This window comes from Belonocnema kinseyi, chromosome 4 (genome assembly GCF_010883055.1).
Source record: "Belonocnema kinseyi isolate 2016_QV_RU_SX_M_011 chromosome 4, B_treatae_v1, whole genome shotgun sequence".
Classification (NCBI taxonomy): domain Eukaryota; kingdom Metazoa; phylum Arthropoda; class Insecta; order Hymenoptera; family Cynipidae; genus Belonocnema; species Belonocnema kinseyi.
The window spans coordinates 83,458,107-83,483,735 of record NC_046660.1 but is presented as its reverse complement, the minus strand read 5'-3'; the positions used below and the strand labels follow the sequence as shown (position 1 = coordinate 83,483,735).

Sequence of the window (25,629 nt, the reverse complement as noted above, 5' to 3'; positions counted from 1 at the left end):
ATACTGCAGCATTTGCTTTGAACTTTTATTACATACACTGTGGCTGTATAGAAATATTATACAAATTCGAAGATATTCGAAGAAATTCGGGAACGTTAAACCTAAGATTCTCATAACATATACAGCAGAGCAACGAGTAACAAATGCTTATATAGGGAGCTTTCGATTTCATTTTTGTTTAATTTATAAAATCCGAAACAGTAAAATAAACATCAGCAAAGTGTTAAATGTTCATCAATACTTAATAAAATATTGTCAATGAAAAACACTCTTACTATATATTAACATTAGTTGATTATAATTGGCTCAAATAACCAGTGGATTCAATTTAAAAAACAAATTACTTTTTAAATATTATTTGCGAAACATTCAGAAAACTCCCTTTATAGATGAGTACAATGCTAAAAATATGAATCGCGGAGAACACACTCGAGACAATAGTATTATTTTCAGTGCAATTCTTGCAATCAACATCATTTCGTATCGCCAGAACAATACTATAATAATTTGTTAAAATCACTGGAAGAAACAATCTTATTTAAAAAATGGAGTACCTTTATTGTAAATAGTTGTTAAAATTTTCAGAAAATATGGACCCACGTTTCTCTATTGAATATTTAAATGATTAAATTCTGGAATTTGGGATAAAAAATATTTATGCTATAATTAATGAGTAATTTATGAAGAAAAACGGAATATAATTCAATAATTTTACACTTTTGTTCTAGTGATACGAATCAAGGTGTGAATAATTATGTACAAAGAAGTGCGTTCGTTATTGCAAATCGCACGCTTTGGTATTGATTGAATGTGTAATGCACATACGAGACACAACAAATGCTCAGTAAGTACATACATACTTATGACTCGTTACAACTTCGAAACGTTACGACTTACAACATCGTGAATACTAAAATACTTACAATTTATCAATTAAAATGTTAGTGGAATTTTACGTCATTTTCTATTTATATTATATTATCATTTAATTTCTTGGGCCTGAGTATATTACGATCTGTGGATTTCTCTTTCCTCTAAAATGTACAACGATCTATCTCATACTATATGTACACTTGATACAAGAAGCCTTTTGTCCTGCCTTTAGATTCAATATTTAAATGTACAAAAGTTAAAAACTTCAGTTTTATTCTCTACGATCCCGAATTTTCATTTGTATACATATAAAACAAATTTGGTTTTAAATATCTTAGAATCTAAATATCAATTTAATAAATGTTTCCGTTTTAGAAACGGAGAAGAGCATTGCTATTTTGTGAGAAATGTGGATAATTGATGATTGTAGATGAAACATTTGATATTTAAATTAAGGTTGTCAGTTGTAAAAATGAAATTAACTTAATTTCAGTATTTATCGGTATCGTAGGAAATGTTTTAAGCTCTGCTCTTAATTTGTCGATGGACTGATCCTCATTACATGATGAACGCAGTCGACGTCGTCAAAGGGGGTTTGTTATATGTACATTGTAGGTTTAGGGGACGGCACTATGGACTTCCTGTATCATGGTGCAGGGAATCACTGTCACTTTCGAGATAAGTTACATAACTATCTGTACTGTCGGGATGCTGTCCCATATCTGGCCCTCCTCCGGGATGATGAGGTCCAGGGTGAGGCAGGGGCCCACCCCCGCCTATCCCGTCGTTCATGGGCCCGCCAAGCATTCCTGGTGGAGGTAATTGAGGCGGTGGTCCTCCATGCAGATCGTAACCATGCATCTGCAAAAGAAAGGTTCATAATGAAAACATAATATAAATATTTTAAACATCTTTATTTACTTTTAGTTGTTATATTGGGTTTAAGAAGCAAGTGCAAGAAAATCTAGCAAAGATAACTTAAAACCTCGGGTTCTATTTTCATTTTGACAAATTCTGGACTGAAAGAATTGATAAGAAAATAAATTTTTAGACAACGCATACTTGCATATAATAAACATAAAAACTTACTTGGGAAACTAAGTGATGAAACGATGGAGCATTTGGATCTAATCTCTCCAAGTCCGTATGTAGGGCAAAGTCCGAGAGTGCTTTCCATGGTGGTTGATAGGCCTGCACTTCCAAGGGTGTCATTCCAATGGGACTTTCATGTCGTACAGGACTACTGGCCACCATGGGAATCCCGTGCATTCCACCGAAACCCAATTTTCGCCCGTCCTGCAACGGAAAATACTTCGTAATATTAAATACTTGCCTAAGATCCGCCATACAGTAAAAAATCAATTTCTCAAAAAAATTATGAATTTTAATTATCGAGTCTGTTAAACTTAATTAGTCACACTACAGTAGAATCACATAATAGTCCCACTGAGTGGATTTCACTCCACTCATGTCCCAGAAATCTAAAAATTTGCTAGGTATTATTTAAGTATTGCAAAACGTGATCTTTAGGTTTTGCACACAAAATTAATTGTTTCAATATTTTTTTTTAAATAGACAAAAGTAAAGTAAGCAGGGAGACTCTATGAGGAGCTTGAAAAATTTTTGGGGGTGAACTTCACTCCGAGTGACCATTAGGGTTAAGATGAGATATGTAAGTCGAGATTCAAAATTAAAATATGAACATGATGGAAGATATTATTATAATTCGCTACCTTCTCCTGTTGCATCTGTTGCTTCATGGCTATCGTCTTCTTTTTATCTTTGCACCGCTTGTTCTGGAACCATACTCTAATAACGCGAGGACTAAGTCCAGTCATTTCCACTAACTGTTCCTTCATGAGAGCATCAGGTCTCGGATTCTGATTGTAACAATTTCTCAGGGTGTTCAGTTGCTTCTCGTTGAGTACAGTTCTCACCCTTGTTGGTTTTCCATCGGAACCACCACCTCCTTTGTGCCCCCCTGATCCTCGAGCACTCCCCACTGCCTTGTGAGAACCACTCTCTGATTCAGAATCTAAAAAAATTGACCATCTTCATTAAAATTGTTGTGTAGTTATTCTTCTGGATAAAACATATCTTACAATAGCATTTAGGCACTAATCTGTAAGGTTTGCAAAAACAAGCATTGGTACAAAGGTTATATAATGGTGCGCAGGTTTCACACCATTCTTGATCTGTATAGTAAGGTCAAGACGTTGCAAACTTCAAATGATTGACAACTACATGAAAAATTGTGCTAGTTAATGTAATTTATGTTGCCAATGTTGTGCAGTGCTGATCCGACTTTAGATCAAACATGACACCTTGGATTTTAGATGGAATTTTGATCTTAATAATATAATTATAACATTATTAGTTTTTTATCATACCATGTATATACAATTAAGTATATATGGCTTTAAACAACATTCTCTTTTCACTTTGGTATTAAAATACGTATAAATACGTCAAAAAATGATGTTCTTACACTGAAATGCGTTTCGTGTGAGTTTCCTTATTCTTACTGATACAAATTAAAAAGTTCACCGTCCTAAAACCATAGTAGAGAACTCCTTTCACCTTATCATTTTCGATCAGGACGATAAAGTGCATTAATGAAGGCCATTAACTTCGTACCAGATACTTCATTCAGTTCCTATTGAATTGAGGTGGATGTGGTTGTTCAAGCATATTTGAGCAAATTTTAACTTTTCATAGACATGAAGCCCATGCGCTCGAAAGTTCGAAACTTTTTTGTGTCAAGCTGTTTAGGAGGTCTGTGGTCTGGATGTCTAGAGATCTTTAAGGAATTGTTGAATCCAGTTTGTATTTTCGCAATATAATTCTCTGTCCTTTTTCTTATTCGATTCCAATCGCTTCTTTAACTGTTTGTTTAACTGCACTATCGCAAACCAATCTCCACTCGATCGTGTCGGACGATGACGCAGCGCCGGGAGATGGCTTTTGGACTCCAGATTTGTGGTGTTGTAGAGGCACTCGATATCTTCCTGAGCGAGCAAGGTGTGTACTGTTGGACACGAAGCGGCAGAAGATCAAAGGTGGTAGTCGCCATTGAAACCGCCGCTTCTTCATCCAATTTACACATACTCTCAGGAATGCCTCGAGTACCAACATGTCGAACTTCGTATTCCGGATTTCGTATGAAGATCGAAGTTCGGTCATCACCAAGTATTCCACTAGACTCTAGACGCTAAGCCACTTTTTTCTTGACATTTTTTCCTTTATTTCTTTCGGTTCCGTGTGCTAACCCGTTTTATTTATCTCTTTCTCCTTCCCAGGAGACCTTGCAGACCGCTATTTGGTTAGGACGCAAAAATAGGCTTTGGATTTCATTTGCTCGGTTCGGTTAGCCTTCTGTTTTACCGAGGGTAAACAGTGCAACCGATGGCCAAGGGTCGAGCTCGAGAGTTAAAATGGTACTCTGATGTCTAGAAACCTCTTCGGCGACGACCTCGTGTCTTTCGCGGTTGCTTTCTTAATTCTTTTTTCAAGATCACTTAAGTGAATAAAGTTTGTGGAAAGACATTTTGGAAAAATGCTAATATTTCTCGCATCTTTTATCTAAGAAGATTGTGCTTATAGAACAGTTTTAGTACCTTATTAGTAGAATTTTTCTTGACCTTGATAACTTCATTTAAAAATCTAGGCTTTAGTTCTATTGTATATTATACTATACTTTCTATATATTCCTTTCAAAGGTGGTTGTACGTAGGTAGCTTTTTTAATACGTTTGTAAGATATTCATTTGAAATGATTATTTTAATAATTATTGTATTTTCTAATTTACAATAATTTATACGTACAATTATATATGTATTTTTTCAAAAGCTTTACATTTTTCAGAAGGGCATATTCGTAGAGGAAACGCTAAAATCTTCCGTAATTTCTGAATTACAACGTACATAGAAAATTTTCTACTAATATAATTTAAGCTTAAAAAGTTGCTAGACATCCACCTAGTCTATAAACAAAATTTTATTTATTTTTAAAAAGTATAGTTTTTTATTTAGAATTTTTAGCTACAGAAATGTAAAGTATTCTTGTATTAGAACCAGTGATGAATAATTATATAACTAAAAGAGAAAACGACGTAAGTTCCCAATGATATTACTTCGACAATGTAAAAAATGTTATTCGTTATAAATAAAAATAAGTCTCTTATTTGTAAAATGCTTGCTGCAGAAGTTTTAACGGATAAAAGTAAATGAAGATATTGAAATTGATGAAGTAGGCTATGAAAAAATTTTTGGTAGATTTTTAAAAAGAATAGTCAGCAAGTCGCTTGATGATTAGAAGATAGATAAAGGTTCATGCAAAACATAATTTACTTTGCAAATTACATTAGAAAATTTCAACAGTGCTTTCTTATGGACAATTTAATTATAGGTACTATAAGTTGTTTTTGTAGTTTGTGTTTTAAAAAGCTGATAATTGTACTCAGTTTAAGTATTTTTAGCGTATTTCTTTTTTTTTTTCATGCTATTCATTTGAACAGAATTATACGTAGACCGAAGTGACGTAAATCATTGGATTATGGAAATAGGTATTAGTCATTAATTATAATAATAAATTTATTGAAACTAATTCTGCCCAATTACCACCCACTCAACCTAATTCAACCCCTCAACATTAAAAATGCTGCGTAGTTAAAAAAATTAAAAACGGTTTATCTGTTCTTGGCGAAAATCGATGCCAACTCTCAATATGAATCAGTGATGTTTTGTAACTCTTGGCCAGCTTGAGTTTTTTCTCGTCCTTAGGTAATTATTGGATACATTGCATTCTTATTGCATTCCAAATGAAAAAATGCACGATTCTTTTTGCATTGCAATTGAACAAAAATGCAGGTGAGGCGACCGAAATGATTTGGGCAGCCTTAGAAGAAGGTGCGATGTCACATAAAACATACAAAAAGTTGTTCCAGGGATTTCAGAAAAGCGATTTTTGTAATGTTAATGCAACAAGAATGAAATATCTCAAATGCTTTTTGTCGGACGCAATTGTCTTCACTAATAATTGTTTAGGTTAAGTCCACAAGGCCGCCTCCTATTATATTGTGCTTTGAAGTTTAAGGTTCGCCTAATCAAGCTACCTTAGAAGGGAAAAAATTCAAGTTCGGCCAATAGTTACAAGACATCAAAATAAAGGCACCGACTTAATTTATATAGCTAATGATGAACTGTCAAACTGGGTGGTAGAAAAAAAAATCAAGAGGCAGAAGCACGTGATAAGTGAGCGGAAACATTGAAGCTTCTATGTGGGGAAAGTGTATCAATGAATTTCAAGATTATTATATAAAACAACAATATCAAACAATAATAGTGGTGCGCGAAATATACCAAAGTGTCTGGTAACTTCACGCAGGTACAGTATTTCATAAAAAGACTGTTGCTTATACTATAGCCAATATATTAAGCTACATAAATGAAATTTACCCTTTATTTACGGGTTTATATTTTTCTTTGAAGTTTACTTTTTGTTTCTCACTTTAAATATTTATTTCTACATATAAAATTCAGAAACTCTTAGTAATTTTTTGTAATTTGAAAAATAAAAATATATGGCTCCATAGTTTGCTTACTTAGAGGGGTTTTCATTCAAATTTTTAAGATTGATTATAATTATTTAGAAACTTCAAATAAATTTTTAATTATGATTCTATCTTAGGATTTTAAAAGGTATTACATTTAAGTCAAATTGAGGTCCACGAATTTCATAAAAAATAAATTATTTATAGATAAATATACTAATTGTAAAATATCGAAAACTATTAGTACGCCATTAAGAAAAGGTTTGTTTCGTATTTAGAAAAAAAATGTTGTTATGAAAAAGCGTATCTTGGCTCGTTTTTCAATCGCTGTAAAGAACTATAAACCTTTCAAAGAAGAAAAAATTCCAATCGTTTCGTGCCCAAGCATGATAATTTCAACATGATGATCGAAAGAGTGAGAATTCTCGAAAATCCACTTCGGTATCTGAGAAATCCTATCTCGAGTATCATCTCTGTCTACTTGAATGAAAATAATCTCTTGGTTCTTGGTCGATCGTTAAGGAGGATAATACGGCGCTCGCGTATAAAGGATTTCTTACTAATGAGAAATAGTAAAAGAAAAAGTCGTGCGTCGCTGTGTGCCACAGTAGTTGGCGGGATGGTGTTACATTTGACACCTTCTCTCTGGCAATGGTAAAGGACTCGTCAAACCACTACTGTCGACAAGGTGGAACCAGTCTGAACTTTATGTATCAGCGTGTGCGGCATCCCGTCTCGTTTCTTTGTAGCGATTTCACTGCCAAATTATAAGACCAAACTGTTAGTTCTTAGTTGCTCCAAGTCCGGCTACCGGACGTTCCAGTACTAACAGAATGGTAAAGAACTTGTTGATATGAGAAATTATCGCGAGAGGAAAAGGAAAATAAAGATTTTACATTTTTGAAGATGCACAATACTGTATGGGATACATGCATGCTATTGTAAACTCAGAAAAATGTTTGTTTCAATCAAACAAATTCTTTCTTTGATACAGGGTCAAACAAATATCTAATTGATTAAAACAAAAATTGGTTTGATTACAACAAAACTTATTTGATTCAAATACACCATTATTTAATTCAAAAAACTTTTGTTGGAATCAAAAAAATTCGACCTTTGTTATAGGTCCCAGCAAATGTTTGTTTGGTTGAAACAAACATTTTTCTGGGTGTATATGACTATAGCCTATAGGACATTCCATTTTATACGAGGTAGGGATTTCTAAAAAATATATGCCCTTTCTGTGGCATTTTGAAATTGAAAATTAAAATTCCGAATGTCTTCAGTCTATATATGAATATATTCTCTGAATTGTTATCAATTAGATTTCACTGATTTTCAGTAAATATCCTTACTGATTTCTTTAATCAGTGGCCCATTTCTAGCTATTTTCATCAGAGAAAATGCATTGTGAGTCAGTGAATATTTGTACTGATTTTTACTGATTAATAGTCACAGAAAATGACAAATTGGGCAGGGAGAAATTTGTAAAATTAAGTTTCGAAGCCACCGTGAAATAATATTATTGTTAGTAATTTATTTTCTTTATATTTTTTTTCAATTTTTCAGTGGCTTAGTCCTGGTGTTTATATTGTTAATTAAAATTTTATTATTTGTTTGAAAATTCAATTGTTGTTGAGAATTCGTCTGTTTGTATAAAAGTTTCACCAATTTATTAAACTGTTTTGGTTAAAGCTTCATCTATTTGATCGAAAATGTGACTGTTTTAAAAATTCGTTTTATTTTGACAAAAACGGAATTATTTGGCTGATGCGCAGATTGCGTGAAGATTGTCGAAAACAATTCTGCTTAAAGTTACTCCATGGTTCGCATCCAGCCTGGATGCGAACCATGGAGTGCCTTTAAACCAAAGATTCTTTGTGTCGCAAGTTTAAAGTTGAAATTCTTTTTAAGGTAAATCAATTCTCAGAAATATTGAAGATGAAAATTTAAATAATTTTAATGATTCTTTAATAATTAACATAAATTACAAATGACCCCTATTAGTTTCCTATTAAAATTTCCCTAAAGAGGACGCCTAAAAGGCCTTGAAACATTTTGGATCCTGGTATAGTATAAAATGAGAGATAAATAATAAGGAATTAGAGATAGAGAGATAGTCTCTATATCTTCTTTCCCCCTTTTTCAATTATGAATAATTATAGACAGATATATTATAACATCTCTTATTTTAACTCTTTTTGTGCAATTATTTATTATTATTATTTTTCAGAATTATTTTTTGATTATATTCTGCACAAATTGATTTTCTTCAGTATTTCTTTTTAAAATCAGTTTTTTTTAGAGAAAATAATTCGTTCTAAGCTTTTTCGTGCAATTTTTTTGCACTATTTTATTTTTTAAAGATCGTGTTTGTTTAAAAAATGTACTTTCAAATACTCCTTTTAAAACAAGTAAAAATTTCTCTGAGTAATCGTCAAGTTTATCAAATTACGTTTCGAACTGGCTGCTTGCGAACTTTATCAGGCTGGATTTTGACGCAATATCATTTCATTGACAAGATTTTCGGCACACCTAATAGTAACAACTACCCCCCTCCCCCACCCACATATTTTGATGTGCATACAATATGGTGGCTTGTGGTTTTTCGCCTACTATAGGGCCCTAAAATACTATAATTTACCGCTGTTTAGAGAAAGTCGAAAAACATTTTCTTTGTACAATGCGCTCATATGGAATGGAATGCCCCGTATATATTTTTAGAAGAGATCTTACAATAATTAGTAGAAGTTAAAAACTTTAATTTAATATAATGAATTACCAACGTTATTGTGTCGGCAAATATTATTTCCGTGAGGAATAAAACCATTAAGGCAGGTTTTAAATCTGTTTATTGCTCACTTTCGATATTAATCTCTTCTTACCAAGAATTGAAGAAACTGTTTCCCATAAAACTTATTACGGTTTTTTTAATAGTTTTTATGTTGTGCATCGTCTATTCTAAATTTAAATCTATCAAAATTTGACGGCTTAAATTAATCGTTGCAATATACATAAACCTTTTATTATTTTGACTTTGGTAAACTTCTTGAATTTTGTACTCATTGTCGTTTTTTTGTTTGTTTGTATGATTTAAATCTGACAACGTGGCAGATAGACACCACGTTGCAGTTCTACCATTTTTCTTGTGTATATTTAATTTGATAATTTTAACCTATTTATACAATGTATATTTTACAATAAGATTACAATGGCGCGAAGTGATTGCCTTTTGGTGTCATAAGCTCGTTGTTGCAAAAAAATGAGATATCATTCTATTGTTTTAGGGTCACGAAATGAATCTGTCAATAATGCTGACTGAATCAAATTGTCACTTAAAATGACTGATTTTAAGTCAACCGAACAGTATGATTTGTCTGCTGTAATAAAATTGTAAAACTGTGACTAAATCAAAATTGTTTTACATTAAAAATTAAAATTATTATTGGTTCAAATATCAATTGTTTTAAATTTAAAATTTAAATCTTTTTTAGCTGAAATATCAACTGTTACATTTTTGGTTGAGGATTCATCTTCCTTTACTGGAAATTTTACTAATTGGTTGAAAGTTGAACTACTTTCATAAAAATTAATTTTGTTGTTGTTGAAAATTCATCATTTGTGTTGATAATTCTTTTCTTCAGTTTAAAATTGAACTAATGACTTGAAAAAAACTAATTTTAATGAAAATTAATTTTTTAAATTAGAAAATAAAGCTTGCAATTTTTGGTTGAAAATTGATCATGCTCAGTTGAAAATTAAACAATTTGGTTGAACTTTCGCTTATTCGGTTAAAAGTTCGTTTGTATTGGTAGAAAATTAATCATTTTGGTTGAAAATTCATTTTATTTTTAAATTTCAAGGTTGAAATATTTGTTTAGAAATATTTCGTTTGTTTGTTATAGATTCATCATTTTTATTGGAAATTCATCTTTTTAGTGAAATTTGAATTAAGTGAAACTCTGAGATAGGGCCCCCTGATATAGTTCTTCTGAGAATTGACGCCACGCCGCAAGTAGTAGTAAAAGGAGTTGCTGGGAGTATCCGGTGGTCACACAGACGTGTACAAATAAAAGAGTTTTCATCTGAAACAGCACTCTATCTGAATAATTCCTCAACTTAATCAGCCTGAAAACCAGCACAGTCTCAAAGTTTTATTGTGTTCTGTTCAAAATTAATTTGTTTTTTGGTTCAAAATTGATTTTGTTAATTAAAATTGAAACTATTCTATGTTTGGTTTAAAGTTGATGATATTTTTGTTAAATCCCACTGTTCATAATTTAAAATTAAGACCTTTTGGTAGATGTATCAACTGTTTACTGTTTTTGATTTCAAATTAAATTAATTTTTTATTGTAATATCAACTATTACATTTTTCAATGAGAATTCATTTTTTTAAATTCAAAATTCATCTCTTTTGTTGAAAATTAATTTTGTTTAATTGAAAATATAATTATTCTACTTTTGCTTGAAAATTAACGGTTTTAGTGGGAAATTTAACAGATTGGTTAATATAAAATGACTGATATCATCAATGGATCAGATTGACTCATTTTTCAGCCGTCGAATCCGCATTACTTGAATACGTCCAAATGGACTTCGTATCAGTCACCTATGACAGATTCAAATTTAGAGTGAAGTAAACGATGTTTATGCTGGTTTAAAAGTAATTGTGGATCAATAGTATTTTAAAATTGACATATGTATTTTTTTCTTAATTTTACAGAACCTGTTTGCCAAGTTATTTTTTTAATGAAAATTATAATTCTCTTAACTTGAGACAATTTCGTAAAATTTGTTATTATGACACAATTTGCAAAAAAATCTCACAAACTCTAGAGAGAAGTTATGGCTTAGCATTTTTGAATAATTAAATGTTTCAAAAAACCTTCTTCATAGCATTTATATGTTTTAATTTACTTGTGGATAGTCGAATTGAGATATTTGGAATAAAATTATATACCTTCAGATTGTATAAAAAGAGCAGTTCTGCAAAGTTCATAATGGATCTTCCTCCAAAATATTATAATAAAAAACTATTCTCAGTATTAAATATACAACGAGAAGAGTTAAAATTATAGAATCGTATTCATCAATGGTAGTGGACATTGTCCTCCCTCTCGTATATTATGTATGGTCACGTGGCTGTGTCCACTTTAAGCTCCCAAAATCCAAGAATTATCAAGGGAAGCTGACTAAACTTCAGCGGTACTAATAACTTCAATTATCAACACCTGATGATTATGTTTGTTTATCCTAACACAACACAAAGAGGTCAAAGGTCTCCTTTGTTACACAATCAACCCTTACACGAAATTGGTCAGACTATTTTAAGCCTCTTAATCCCAGCCAATTTCCCATTAGTGATAATGGTAATTTGCACGACAGTATAACACAGTATATCAAATGCTTGTATCAGAATGAATAATTCGATAAATTAATTATTAATATGATAGAACAATCATTGAATTATAAAAATGAGGAAGCTCATTTTTCGCTCAGGCTTAAAGTGTTTACAGCCCAATATGTCAAAAGCATTTTTGTTAGAGTTGTAAGTTTAAATAATCTATATGGGTCTGCCCCACAGAAAAAACTGGGGTTTCCATTAGAACCCATTTTTGGTTCCAAAGGAGCTGCAACAAAAATAAATCCCACTTGCTGAATAGGAACCCAAAACAATAAATAAGCTCTAAAGATGATACCTCAGTTGGTCACAGTAAAAAACGTGTTCAGAATGATACCGAAATCAATATCATTTTTATACGTAACAAAAATTATATCGAATTCAACAGCATTTCGATCGACCGGAGTGAATGATCTACTTTTGAGATCATAATGATCTGATTCGGGATCATGTGTGAAGTCAAACCAAGCTATGGCTGATGTTCTTGCAGTACTTTATCTCATATGCAAGCTTTTTATGGTTTCTGATCGTGCAGTGTACTTGAAAAGTTAAAAAAATAACAAAATCTGATATTAGAAAATATCACCTGTTAAATGTAGTTCTCATTCGCGTGCGGGTAGATACCATTTTAGGTTATGTCGTTATGATACCAGCGCCAATAATTGGCGGCCATTTTGTTTAGTCTGGAAAATGAACCAAAAAATAAGATCAAACTGATCCGAATGGACTGATCATTATGATTCCTACAGTCAAATGATCGTTGGAGCAAAATTCTCTGCAACAAAATTGTTCCTTTTTTTTTACTGTGGTGTTCTAAAGGATCCCAATTGAAATTGAGCCCTTGTATAAAAGAACCTATTTTTCGCTTTGCCTACTTCGACATTTTGTTTAATTAATAACATAATTTTAAACTTAAGGCACAAATTTAATGGAATTCCGATGGAAATAACTTCATGAAGATGAACCCTATTCGCTCTCTACATGTATCTATTGGAGCTCAAGTTCTAAACGATATCAACTTTTATTTGAGCCGCAACTTTAGTGAACCCCCAGTTTTTTCTGTGCCGGGTGTATATCATCAGTCACGGGACACCATTTTTCAAAGCAACCAAGTGATCTGATAAGAGCAGTAGCCTTGATTGGACATATTGTGCAAGTTTGGTTTTTTACCCCATCATCCATGGACTTGGTTGCATTCAAGTGCAAGATACGGGGGCTAAACACCAGAACCTGCATGGTAAAAGTATATAGAAAAATTTCCAGATGTACCGACTCAGCGATCGAACGCCGGGACTCTATAACCTGAAGTCAGAGCGCCTAAACGCCTGAGCCACTGAGGGTTATTATTATTATTATTATTATTATTATTATTATATTTTTGCAATTAATTTCAATTTTGAGGCTTAAAGGCTCACCAGACATGGATCCATCATTCGGATGTAGGTGATGATTGTTGTTGGTTAGAGTAGCGTTATTGTTATTTTCATTTCCGGGCACACCTCCGGGTCCAGAACAGAGTTTTTCTCCTTCTAAGACATCGTGGTCGTGCCTGCAGAAAAGTCCATCATGTCGCAAAGCAAACTCATCTCCAGGGACAAGTTGTCTCATACAAGCTGAACATCGAAAACAATCGATGTGGTAGATTTTGCTTTTCGCCCTCATCACAAAGTCGTTTTTACTGAAGGACTGACTGCACTTATCGCACTTGGTACCAAATAACCTGAAAGAATACAATTGAAATGAAATTCTCCCAATTCTACTACACTATTTTCTTTTCTGCCATTTATAACTTTGGAATTTCATATAAAATCTTTCAAATTAGTGATATAATTACTGAAATTGAATTTCAGGATTTAAAAAATGATAGTTACAAATACATATAATTCAGGAAGATTTAGTTTATAGTTTTACGTTGTAATCGAGACTTTTTTAATCGATGATGCTAGGTTTTGCAATATTCGTAAACGGTGCGGAACACCCACGTGGTTGCAAGAAAAAGGCGTTCAATGGTTGTTTTTGACTGAATGTGACAGGAACAACAAACTCGTTCGCGTCACTCGCATGTCGTTCCGGAATTATTTTTTTTCAAACTCGTGTAGCAACTCTGGAATTTCAGCCGGATATGCGCGTCGAGTTCCCGTCCGAGCTTCTCGACGTCTGACGGATCAATTCAAATAAACATTGTGTCATGCGCAAAAAATGTTTGCATCAATGCTGATCCACAATGACGTTTCTTTTTTTGCTTCAGAAAAAATATAGAGAATTGCACGAGAGTTTGAAGGTTTTTAATCCAAATCCGCGACTGACCATCATGTTGGTGTTTGTCATTTTGTAAGTCAATCCGTGTACGTAAGTATAATTTAATTTCTAACGGCTCCAAATCGTATTGTTTTGAAATTTGAAAATTGATCCATTTTTTAGAAAACTGATATAATGATGAAGCATGCTTCAGGAAACAATTTATAATTTTAACGTTTAAATTTATAATAGTTTACATTATCACGATTATCTAATTGAATTTAAAAATATTAAACTTCTAAAATATGCACTGATTTACTTCCGAACAGTTCGCAGTTAAAACATATTTTTTCAGGTTTTAGAAAGTTTTAATTTTGAAAATTCAAAATCACTAATAATTTTAATTTTTGCACGCATCTAATAAATCATGCTTAGAATACTTTAAACTTTACCCCAAAACTTGCTTTAAAAATGTTTAAAATTCTAAATTTCTAAAGTTTCTAGAATTAATATGTTGCAAAGTTATATAAGTTTCAAATAAAAACTAATCAATTCAGACCGGAATATAAATTGAGTGCTTCTAATTTGGAATCTTAGTTAGTTTTTTGTGCTTTAAATTCATTAAAAAAATTTTTTTTATGTTACCAAATTTTATACGATTTTAAATTCTTTAAATTTGGAAATCATATATACAATTTAAAACTAAGTTTAGAATTTTACAATTTAGAATATTCTGATTCGAAATTTTTTATTTTTAACGGTGACAAATTTTAACAGTTGTGAATTTCTGTAATCCCGTTTTTGAAATTCATCCAATTAGAAATTTCAAATGTTATACAATATTTAGAATATTCCGATTAAAAATTTTAAAAATTCATAGATAATTTTCTAATATATATATAATATGTATGTATATCTTTCATGTTTTCGTTATTCTCTTATTCCTAATTAGAAAATTTGTTTATTTTCAAGCTTTAATTTAGTCAATTTCAATAAGGTAATTTTCTATGGTTTCTAGTTTATAGCAGTGGAATTCTAATAAGTGTTTTTGAACTTCAAATTCACTTTTAAATGTTCTTAAAAGTTACCAGTTTTTATGCGATGTGAAACTATTCCAATTTTAATCGTGTACAATATTTTTAATTAATTTAGAATTTTACAATATTTAAGGGTGGAATCCCAGAGCCGTACCTGCGTTCCTTATCCCCGAAACAGCGCACTGCCGGTCAGGCCATGATCGAACCCACACAAGGTGTAGCTACGTGCAAGTAAAAAAAATTGCAGCTAATCAGCAATATCGAAAAAATATGATTTTGGAAATAAATCAGATCCACGAAGAAGTGGGCTTAATTTATGCTCCCGGAATGGTCGAGTAACGATTGAAACTCTTAAGACAATTGTCACGTTTTTCTCGATTTCAAATTTTTCAAAATTGCCCGACTCATAGTTCAAAAATTATTTGACCGATTGACTTAAATTTGCGTATACAGATTGCTGAAATATTTTAATTATCGGTGAACCACTTGCAGTTCGAAAAACAATTGTTTCAAAAATTTTTTTAAAGACAAATTGAAGCAAATTTTTGGTTAAAAATCGAATTTTTTTCAAATGGCCGCCATTTTGTGAAATTTTAATGTTTTTTGTTTTGTTTTTATTTCTCCGACTAACTTAGGATCCCTATCGAATTTGGACATTCGTACAACCGCCCTTATAAATTAAAATATTATTGGTCTATCATGCTGAAATTACGTTTGTTTTATACTTCAGGGGTGCCTGAGTAAATCAAAAAAGTTTTTGAAAGATTCGTTATTATTTTAATCCCCCCGAATTTCCCAAAAAATATCCTAATTTTCAGGCTGTTACACAGGTTCCCTCCTTAAAATGTTCCGATTTGAAATTGTTTATTTTTACGATGTCAATTTAAAAATTTGAAAATTTCTATAATACGGTTTTTAAATTATTTACATTAGAAATTGTATATTATTTAGAATATTCGTTCATGTTTTGATTATTTATACCATTACGTAATTTTTCTACATCCCACGTCCCACTTTTCACCTATATAAAATGATAAATTAAAAAAAATTTACACCACACGTCACCACTGAATTTTGAAACGTCACTTATCACGAAAAATCATGACAGGTGAAAAGTGAAATATAGAAAGTGGAAATGGGATGTGGGAAAGTTGTGTAATGGCGCCCCTGAAGGTTATACACGGAGAAAACGATATCGCAAGAATTGCAATATATACCGTAGTTCCTGCGCTATATATCGCAATTGTCACATTATGATAGCGTAAAATCGTTATATCGTAGATTGCCAGATTTTATTTATATTATTATTTTATTATATTATATATATATACGAGGGTTCTAGTAGTGTCCAAGCGATGTTAGTGCATTATAATATCCTATAGCTTTTTATAAAAAGCTCCGGAACCCTCTTGTACCTTATCATATTGCGCTTTATTTCAATACAGAGCTTTTGCGATATCATTGTGCGATATCTTTTTCTCTGTGTAGTTTAAGAATTTGAAAATATTTATATACGATATTACAAATTGTTGAGTAATATAGTTCAATCAATTTGATTTTATCTTTTTTGTTTCATTTTTATGTTTTCAACATTAGTTCGAATGGGAATTAATATGGTATGAGCATTAGAAATTTTTTGTTATAAGCAGTGTTCAATCGTACAATTTATAAGGATTTCGAAAATACTATTCGCTAAAATAAAAATCTAGAATAAATTTGTCTTGAATGATTCCATGTTTATTAGCAAATTTTATTATTACTTACCTAACATAGTCGCGTTTGCAATAAGTTTTGCCATCGCGAACGAAACAGGTACAGCTTTCATCCAAAAACTGTTGACATTCTGCGCACTTTAGACACGCAGCATGCCATTCGAGATCGGGCGCCACCCTCAAGATCCATTGATCGTGAATGCGACCCCCGCAACCAACACAAAGCGAACTTCTGCTTTCTGAAAAACAAAATTTTTATTTTTATTTTTCGTTACACATTCATAATCGTAATAAAAGTATAAACTGCTTATAATAAGGGGGGCAAAATGTTAAAATCACTTAGCATTTCGTAAATATCACAATGAAATTAAGGTTAATTTAATGGTTTGCCTTTAGTAAAATATTGGCGCAATGTACTTTACCGAAGGATCGGTACATGCTACCGATCTGACTGGTTTGCTTAGCTAGCTTTTTATAAAAAAAATATTTTCGTTGTCGTAAACGTTGCGAACTTCAGTTTCATTAGCTCGTCCCTAAAGTCGTAACAACGCAACCTATCTGTGCGGACCACCGGGTGAATTCACCGTGCAATATAGGCAATGGATGGATTGCATCACGTAAAAAACATTTCTTGTTTGATATTTCTGTGACAATCGTCACATTACACAACATTCCCACTTAGTAATGAAGGGGTTTTATAAAAATTAACAAAATTTTGGATGGCACAACTTCTTCACAGCCCGTGCAGAAATGCCCGTGCAGAAATGTCGATCATTTCAACCAGTCCAGATTGGGTCCCGATCGGAAATCCTGGTCGGGGCCAGATCGCGGATGAAACACACGCCCAAATCGGAGCCAGGTCGGGACAACCGATCGGGAAACCCGATCGGTACACGATAAGTCTCATTAAAATCCATTCGTGAATTCCATGAATGGAGATTTAATGTAAGTAAACGCGAAACTATCGAATGGTCCTCTCCTTTCGAAGGCCACCTTAATATTTTGAATTTCCAATTAAGTTATTTTAATTTAACATTAAAGTACGACATGTACGAAAAGAAGAGGTTTCAGACTACAAAATTTAATTATACTTTCGAGAAACGTAAGATTATTGTAGATGGCATCAGTTTCGAAGGAAAGCTTAGTTTCTCATAAAAAAAATGGATGATAACCATAAATATTTTAATCAACAATTTTAATTTCTTGAAAAAAATTTTGTCTATAAAAATTCTTAACAAATTGGAAAAACTTTTTTCTCAAAAATATTCCCTACTACTTGACATTTTCGAATGCTTCCAAAGAAAATAAGCGGGAAATAACGTATGATTTACGATTTATTAACATTTTACAGTAAAGAATTTCGGTTTTCTGTCAATTGCATTACTTCTTGAGAAATTCGAGAAGGTGGTTGTAGATAATATTTTCGCCGAAAAATTGAGCTATCATTTATTATATTGTTTTATTTTTTCACGTCTGTCAAGAAGCAATATAGACGAAACAACTTTTAAACAAAAATGAAAAGTTTTGAATTAAATATTTCTGGTTATTTTAAATATTATTTACAGAATATGCATTTAATTAATTTGTATTATTAATTATTAATTTCGACCTAATGGACATTTTTATAAGTTGAAATGTCATTGTTTATAATAAAAAAGAAAAATAACTTTGTTTAGCATTTTAAACTTAGCGCGAAACCAATTAGATGCCGATTGCGACACATGCGCAGTTCAGTAACTAGCTCTTGTTGGAATCCCTACACAATTTGAATTTTGCATTTTGATTGTACTACTTGATACTGAAATTCATGTTATGAAAAATTGTCCATAATGTATGTCTGTAATGAATTTATTATTAAATACAGAATCAAAGTTTCAATAACAGAATCGATTCTATCACATATTTTATTCTCACTTCTAAAAAAATTACAATTTTGTGCCTACTGCAATCCACTTCTTGTCAATAGATTTGATAATTCTAACTCTACATTAAATCGAAAAATCTTGTGTTCTTAAATAATAATTGAAAACGAAAGAACTTGATAAATTTCATCATATAATAATATTTGACTCATGTAATGGGAAATATACTAATTTTACCTAAAACAATTTAATTAATTATTATTGTATTTGAGGTTAGTTTCAAAGAGCCCGCAGAGTGTAATTATACTTAAAGGTATACTGGCTGGTGTTTGGTGCCTTCGAACACGTGGCTTACTCGCATTATTCATTTTTAATCATTGACAGAATATTATAAACGAGAAGCATGTATACAAATTTCACTGGTCTATCAGAAAACATCAAGCAGCACTAGTTCTGCGAGCACATAGAGATGGCGTTTCATTAGAAAATCGGTCTGGCCCAGTCGGGCCCAGGTATGGGCCACAGTGTTCTACCGATCAGGGCCAAACCGGGAAATCCTATAGGGGCCAGATCAATATTAAGTTTGAAATCGGGCGATTTCTGCACGGGAGATCGCGTAATACACTTGATAGTTTATTGGAGCAGGACGTTTTCGTTTTTCGTAATTGTTTCAGCTAACTTCCATGGCTTTAAGGTAAATCCGAGATCTTTTGTTGGGTGTCGCGATGTTATGGGCGCGTATTCAGAAGTCATTCCCAAGTTCGCCACCACAGTTACAAATGCATTTCGAAATTATTTTACAGATCGCAACTCGTGTAATAGTCTATAGCGGTTAAGAAAATTGACTTGCATGCTTAGGTTTATGCTTTCGAATGTCCCCCATTGTGTGAAAAAATTTAATTGTATTATAATCATTGTAACTTACAAATACCGATTAATTATAAATTTATCCGAAAATATAGATAAGAATTAACCGAGCGCTTACTTATTAATTATTTTTTAGCAATACTTGTTCACAAGTTAAAGTGCTGACTAAACTATAAGTTTATGCCGTTAACATAAGTTAGATCTCTTTATAATATTCGTTAAGGTGACACGATCATTCGTAATTCCAGCACCGAGGAACTGTGCAGAATAGCGACTGGATCAGGAAAATCTACTGATCCGCAGGTCAGCACCACTTGAGAATCGCTACTGGTAACCATCAATGATAGTCATATTTAGTTGCCTATAATTGTAACGTTTACTGAACTGTCGTGTTGTCCATATACGTTCTTGGAATATCAGTAGATTTAACTTGGTTTTCAGTCAAATATAAGGTTCTTTTTTCTGCGTATTCTTCAGTAAAAGAATCATTCAGATTGATAGGAACAAAAAAAATTTGTTCCAAACCATATGTCCTCCACAAAAATGTAGAAATTTCCCAAAATAGAAAATATCTGACCATCACGTATGCATTAGGCTTTTAAAAACCACACCCACCTTTAACAATGGCATTTATACGTAAATCGAATGATATAACCAGATTTCGTAAAAGAACCAACGAATTGGTTCTTATAATTGATTGCATCTCGGATTACATATATCAAGATACTTTATATGGATAGTGATAAATCGGTTCAGTATTTAGTTAATGATAATGGCTTGTTGTAATGATCTGCCGACAAAGCCAGAATTGTTACACCTTTCGTGTACATACTTGTATCTATATATAATCGATGTTTCCTTATACATGAGCATGAAAAACACGCGGTTTTTATCCATATTAAACCGTCTAAACCGTCAGTCTGCACTAACATTATTTGATAAAGAGGCATATATGCTATTGGGTGCGTTAGTTTTTATCAAACTCTTTTGGCATTTGAGGCAGATTACACCACAGTAAGTTTTTCTATACGAAGTAGCTTTCTTTAACAAATGCATAGTAAAACTTACTGCCGCCTTTTATTAAGATGCCCAAAAGCCGTGCACATTGCGCGTGCAATTTGTTACCAAGACGATTACTATATGTTGAAATGGCAACGGCTATACAATCAGAAAAAAATTTCTTGAAAAATACTACTTTCTTGAATATACATGGAAATTTGGTTGAATCAAATAAATGTTGGTTTATTTAACAAAATATTTGATTAACCAAGCAAAACTTTTTTGTTGTATCAACCATTACTCCAAACGAAAGGTTCAAAGTCAAAAGGTCCAAAGCCAATAGGTTACGTATAACCGTGCAGAAATTTTAGTGTGGCGCCGGTCGGACTTCGATCGGGAAGTGTGTGCCCGATAGGGTAATCGGTCTAGCGCCAGACCGTAAATGGAACGCCCTACCCGACTGGGCCCAGATCTGGGCATCCAAAATGGGAACCCGATCTGGCCCAGACATGGCCCCTATAATTTTTTATTTCTATAATTTGTAAAATTTCAAAAGTTTTTATATCAATATTTTTTTAACTTTGCATTTTACAACACTTTAATTTTTCAATATTCTACATTATATATCATTATACATTATATCTCATTTTCAACATCTTACATTACATTATCTGTTTGTATTGCTTGAATTTATCAAGAAGAGTTTGCATTTTGAAGAAAACTATTATGCTTTGACTAACAATGTTCAAATTTAGAGCTTTTACACACACAAGCCCAAATGAATTCTAATTATAAATATTTTTGAATCTTCTCAATATTTATTTGCAATGATTTTTGTTTGACTAATACACATGGGACACGTGGAGTGAGATATAAAAAGTGAGGTTATGTTCGGGAAAATATAAAAAGCATTTAATCTATAATGTTACTAATCTGGAAATTATTACATTTGGTATAAGCTAATCTCTATTTTCACAATATCAGCAACAAAATATAAAATACTAAAAAGCTTGAAAAACATTTTTTTATCCACATAAATAGTAAATGCGCTTAAAAATTTTAAGAATATTCGAGAAAGCGTCGTCATTTTAAGTTAAAATGACGACGCTTTCTCGAATACATTGCTGGAAATCTTTAAAAGCTAAAAATGAATTGCGATGTTGATACTAGCGAATTAAAGCTTACCTTTGTCTTTACTGCGGATATACAAAATCTCACCAACAATTCTGTGACTCCAAACTCACAATCTACTATTTGCTTTTGGCATTTCAAGTTCGATGAAAGAAAAACAGTATCACGACGATAATAGAAAACTTGACATAATCTTGTCTAACCTAACCCGACGCGACGTAGCACTGATGCGAGCCACATCATCTGCCCCCTTGGGGCCACATGTGGAAAATCCGATCGGGCCCAGATCTGAACTAGGAAATAGGTTGGACAATTTCTGCACGGGTACGCGTATACGCACCTTCATAATTTAATGCAGTGTATAAGTTGCCTCTTTGTTTATTGTAATTGTATATTCACGAAAAATTACAATTTTCATATTTATCACAGTTTAAAGTACTCCCTAAAACCAAAAATTCACGTCTAGAAAATTACCGGGGAATTATTCGGGGCTAGAATAGGTTGTCCTAACCGCAAACGTAACGCTGTCGAGACGGTCTATTATGGTGCTGAGTAGAAATGAAACGTTTTTGTATTGCCAAATGCTAGTCTGGAGAAGCTAATCTAGCGCTTATCTGCTCTTCAAATCTGAATCAGTGAAATTTCACTGATTTTTTAGAGGTTATGCTTCACATGATTTACTCTGGTGTTACTGAACTGATTAGGGGCCGTACTTAAATTACGTACGGGGGGGGGGGGAGGGTCATTGACAATCTTACGTAAAAAATAAAATACCTGCTTTCTATGCATGGAAAAAAATGTGAATTTTGTACTGAAAAAACATCTGTAATTATCCAAAATTTTATGCATTCATAAAAAATATTTTTAGATAATATGGATATTATAAATTCGCTGATATAGAAGCAAACTCAAGAAGTAATTTTGAAGCATAACTTTTTCATCATTTTCAAGCTCCAGCGGCATAAATTAAATCGACACTATTGTTACTGACGATACTATCGTACGACGGATCGATTCTTAGGATCGATAGCAGTGTTGCGTGTTTCATTTGTTTTGACGACCAGCTTTGTGTTAATTGTCGTGCTCGATACATGCGATTGATGAAATAGAAATTTGGTAAACAAGCGTTTCCGACCGATGTGCTAACGTATTGTAACTAATAAATTATTATAATCGTTTGATTTACATACCAGTTTTTCCCTGTTATCCGGGAAATGTACGGTAATTTACAAAGTTTTTAATCTTACGTAAGTTTCGGGCGGAGGGGGGGAGGGTGACCGAATCTTACGAAATCTTACATAGGGGGAGAGCAGGGGGTCAAAAATGGATAAGAAACGTCTTACGTAATTTAAGTACGGCCCCTTAGTGAATGAGTCCGAAATCACTGATTAATCAGTGAAATTTCTAACTGCTATTTAAATCAGTGAATTTTGCACCGATTCATATTTAGAGAGTGGATGATATAATCTAATATTCAGTCGGTCTTGTCAAAATATATTTGAGATGGTTGACACTAAACATTATTTTTAAACTCTTAGATTATGAGAAAATAGTATTTGTTTTTAATGTTCTTTTTTCACATTTTATAATTTTAAAGACCCTCAATATTTTTAGAAATTTACAATAAAATATTTTAATTCGATACTTAAAAAATTTGTTGATCCTGATAGGCAAGCCAACTCCTGACTATAGACTGAGTAGATGATGAGGAAAAAATGCATTTTTATGGAGTTCATTTTTTTATATTTTATACTTTAAAATCCCCTGGTTTTTTTTTGGAAATTTACAAAAAAAATATTAGAATGAGACACTTAAAAGATCGTTTTCAGTATTTCGAGTTAGCTAGCACCCACTTAGGGCCCGAAAAGGATGACTTATGGATGATCAGAAAAAAATTCCTTTTTTTTTAACGTTCACTTTTCACCTATTTAAATACTCTGGATTTTTTTGGAAACGTGCAAAAAGATGCTTGCACCTCAACGATAATGTTCTCGATATTTGATATTTCACCAAAAAAGATTGTAATTAAAAATAAAAATTCGTTGAATTGATTCAAGAAAACAAAACGAATTTTTAACAGTAAAGTTATAAATCTTCAACCAATAAAAGGAATTTTTAACAAATTAGTTCAACTTTTAACCAAGCAGTTAAATATTTCACTAAATAAATCACAACGGAAAATGGAATGCTTGTTATTTCAACCAAAAACGAGATTTCTTGTAAATCAAAAAAAACCGAATTCAACCAAGACGAGTTTTCAATAAAATACTAGAGAATCGTCAACCATACAAATGGAGTCAATTCTGCAATAAATCTGCAGATTTATTTTCTAACCACAATAAATAAATTTTTAACAAAAGATGTGAGTTTTCAAGCTGAGAAAAGTGAAATGTTTAGAAAATAGTTGAGTTTTAAAACTTAAAAGATGAATTTTTAACAACAAAATTAATTTTACACCAAGAGCAATGAATTTTCAGCAACACAACAAAAATAACTTTTTTTGACCAACATTGATGAAGTTTTAACCCAAAACATAGAATTTTCTATTAAAAAGAGGAATCTACAACAAAACAGGTGACTTTTTAATAAAAAAGATGACTTTATAACAAAATAGTCGAATTTTGAACAAAGAAATTATTTTTCAACCAAAAAGATTATTTAAAAAGTATCATGTTCAACCTAATGATGAAATTTCCAATCCAAAAATATTGAACTTAAAACAAAAAATGTTGCATCTTAAACCAAATAGTTCAATTTTTAATCTAGGATCAATTTTCTGTCCAAATGACGAATAAATAATAAATAATAAAACGGTTTAATGTTCGGCCAAAACAGACAAAGTTAAAAAAAAATATGTAGTTGAATTTCCAATAAAATAATAAAATTTTCATCGAAATATGCATATTTTATTTTGGTTGAGAAACGTACTACATGTAGTAGGTTTTTCAACAAAGAGAATTAAATATCAACCAAAAATATTTGGATTTTCTCACTGGGTTCTATTAATTTAGTTCACGTTAATTCAGACGAAGAAACGAAAAAAGGGGAAACGGGGAAGAATATTGAAAACAGGGGAAAAGAGGAATTATCTCTTAAAATAGAAAAAAGAGAGGAATAGAGGATAGAGTATGAAGCCTGCAATAGCGATGATTTGAAGGAAAAAACAAGCAACAATTCTTGATTGAATTTATATAGTGCCTATTAATACTCTGATACTCTTCAACCCTTTTCCTAAATATCCCCTTATATGCCTCTAATTAATTTCTTTTCACTACGTGAAGACCATAAAAAAAAGTAATTCAGGTAAGAACAGACGTTAAAACAAATAAATTCGATAACTGGTCAATAGGCATTATTGAAAAACGATGGCAGGCTTACAATCTCTTTTTTTATCTCTGAAAGCTGAATTAAATCATGCAAACATTGCTGGCTAAGGTATAACGTTAAATTCCACTCTTTTTCTCTCCCTCCTAATTTTTTCTTTTATCTTTTTTTTTACCGAGAGTGAAAAAGAGAATCAGGGGCGTCCACATGGGCGGTGCTTTTAAGACCATTCAGCACATTCAGGGTTTCCAGTCCCCGCCCAGTATACCGGAATTGAACCTCTCGCTTAAAATGCGGCGCGAGCGCGTTGGTGATTTCGTGCTGAACGTACAGAGTGGTGTGCTGCGCAAGCCACTATGTGTTCTTTCAATTACCCGAAGATCTAGGACAAAAGCGTAGACGGAAAACCGATGCTTCTGTTTTCGAAGATCTCCTTAGAGATTAGCAGAGACGTGGAAATGAAAGGAAATATGCTAAGTATCCTCGGGTTCAAGGTCGCAGGAAATGCGCTGACCTGAATAGTGGAAATTGATAAAAGGAACTAGAAACCGCTACTATCAACGCAGTTCAGTGGTGTTAAAGCCACGTGCTTTCATTTACACGTTGGTTATAGTAATTAGTAGGTGCACAA

The 25,629-nt window shown here is 32.3% G+C and overlaps 1 protein-coding gene across 2 annotated transcripts in view; it reads right to left on the bottom strand.

Moving 5' to 3' along the window:
- Nucleotides 1-677: 677 nt before the first annotated feature.
- The window catches only part of LOC117171988 (insulin gene enhancer protein ISL-1), a 61,007-nt gene continuing 36,055 nt past the window's right edge, over nt 678-25,629 (bottom strand). Inside the window, exons 2-6 of one of the 2 annotated variants that reach the window (XM_033359699.1) lie at nt 16,868-17,054; nt 13,244-13,548; nt 2,607-2,908; nt 1,963-2,184; nt 678-1,734 (exon numbers count right to left, since the gene is read on the bottom strand). In XM_033359699.1, the coding sequence (XP_033215590.1) occupies nt 1,504-1,734; nt 1,963-2,184; nt 2,607-2,908; nt 13,244-13,548; nt 16,868-17,054 (1,247 nt within the window). In that variant the 3' untranslated portion in view covers nt 678-1,503. The remainder of the gene's footprint in view (nt 1,735-1,962; nt 2,185-2,606; nt 2,909-13,243; nt 13,549-16,867; nt 17,055-25,629) is intronic. The other variant, XM_033359700.1, reaches the window with a different exon arrangement.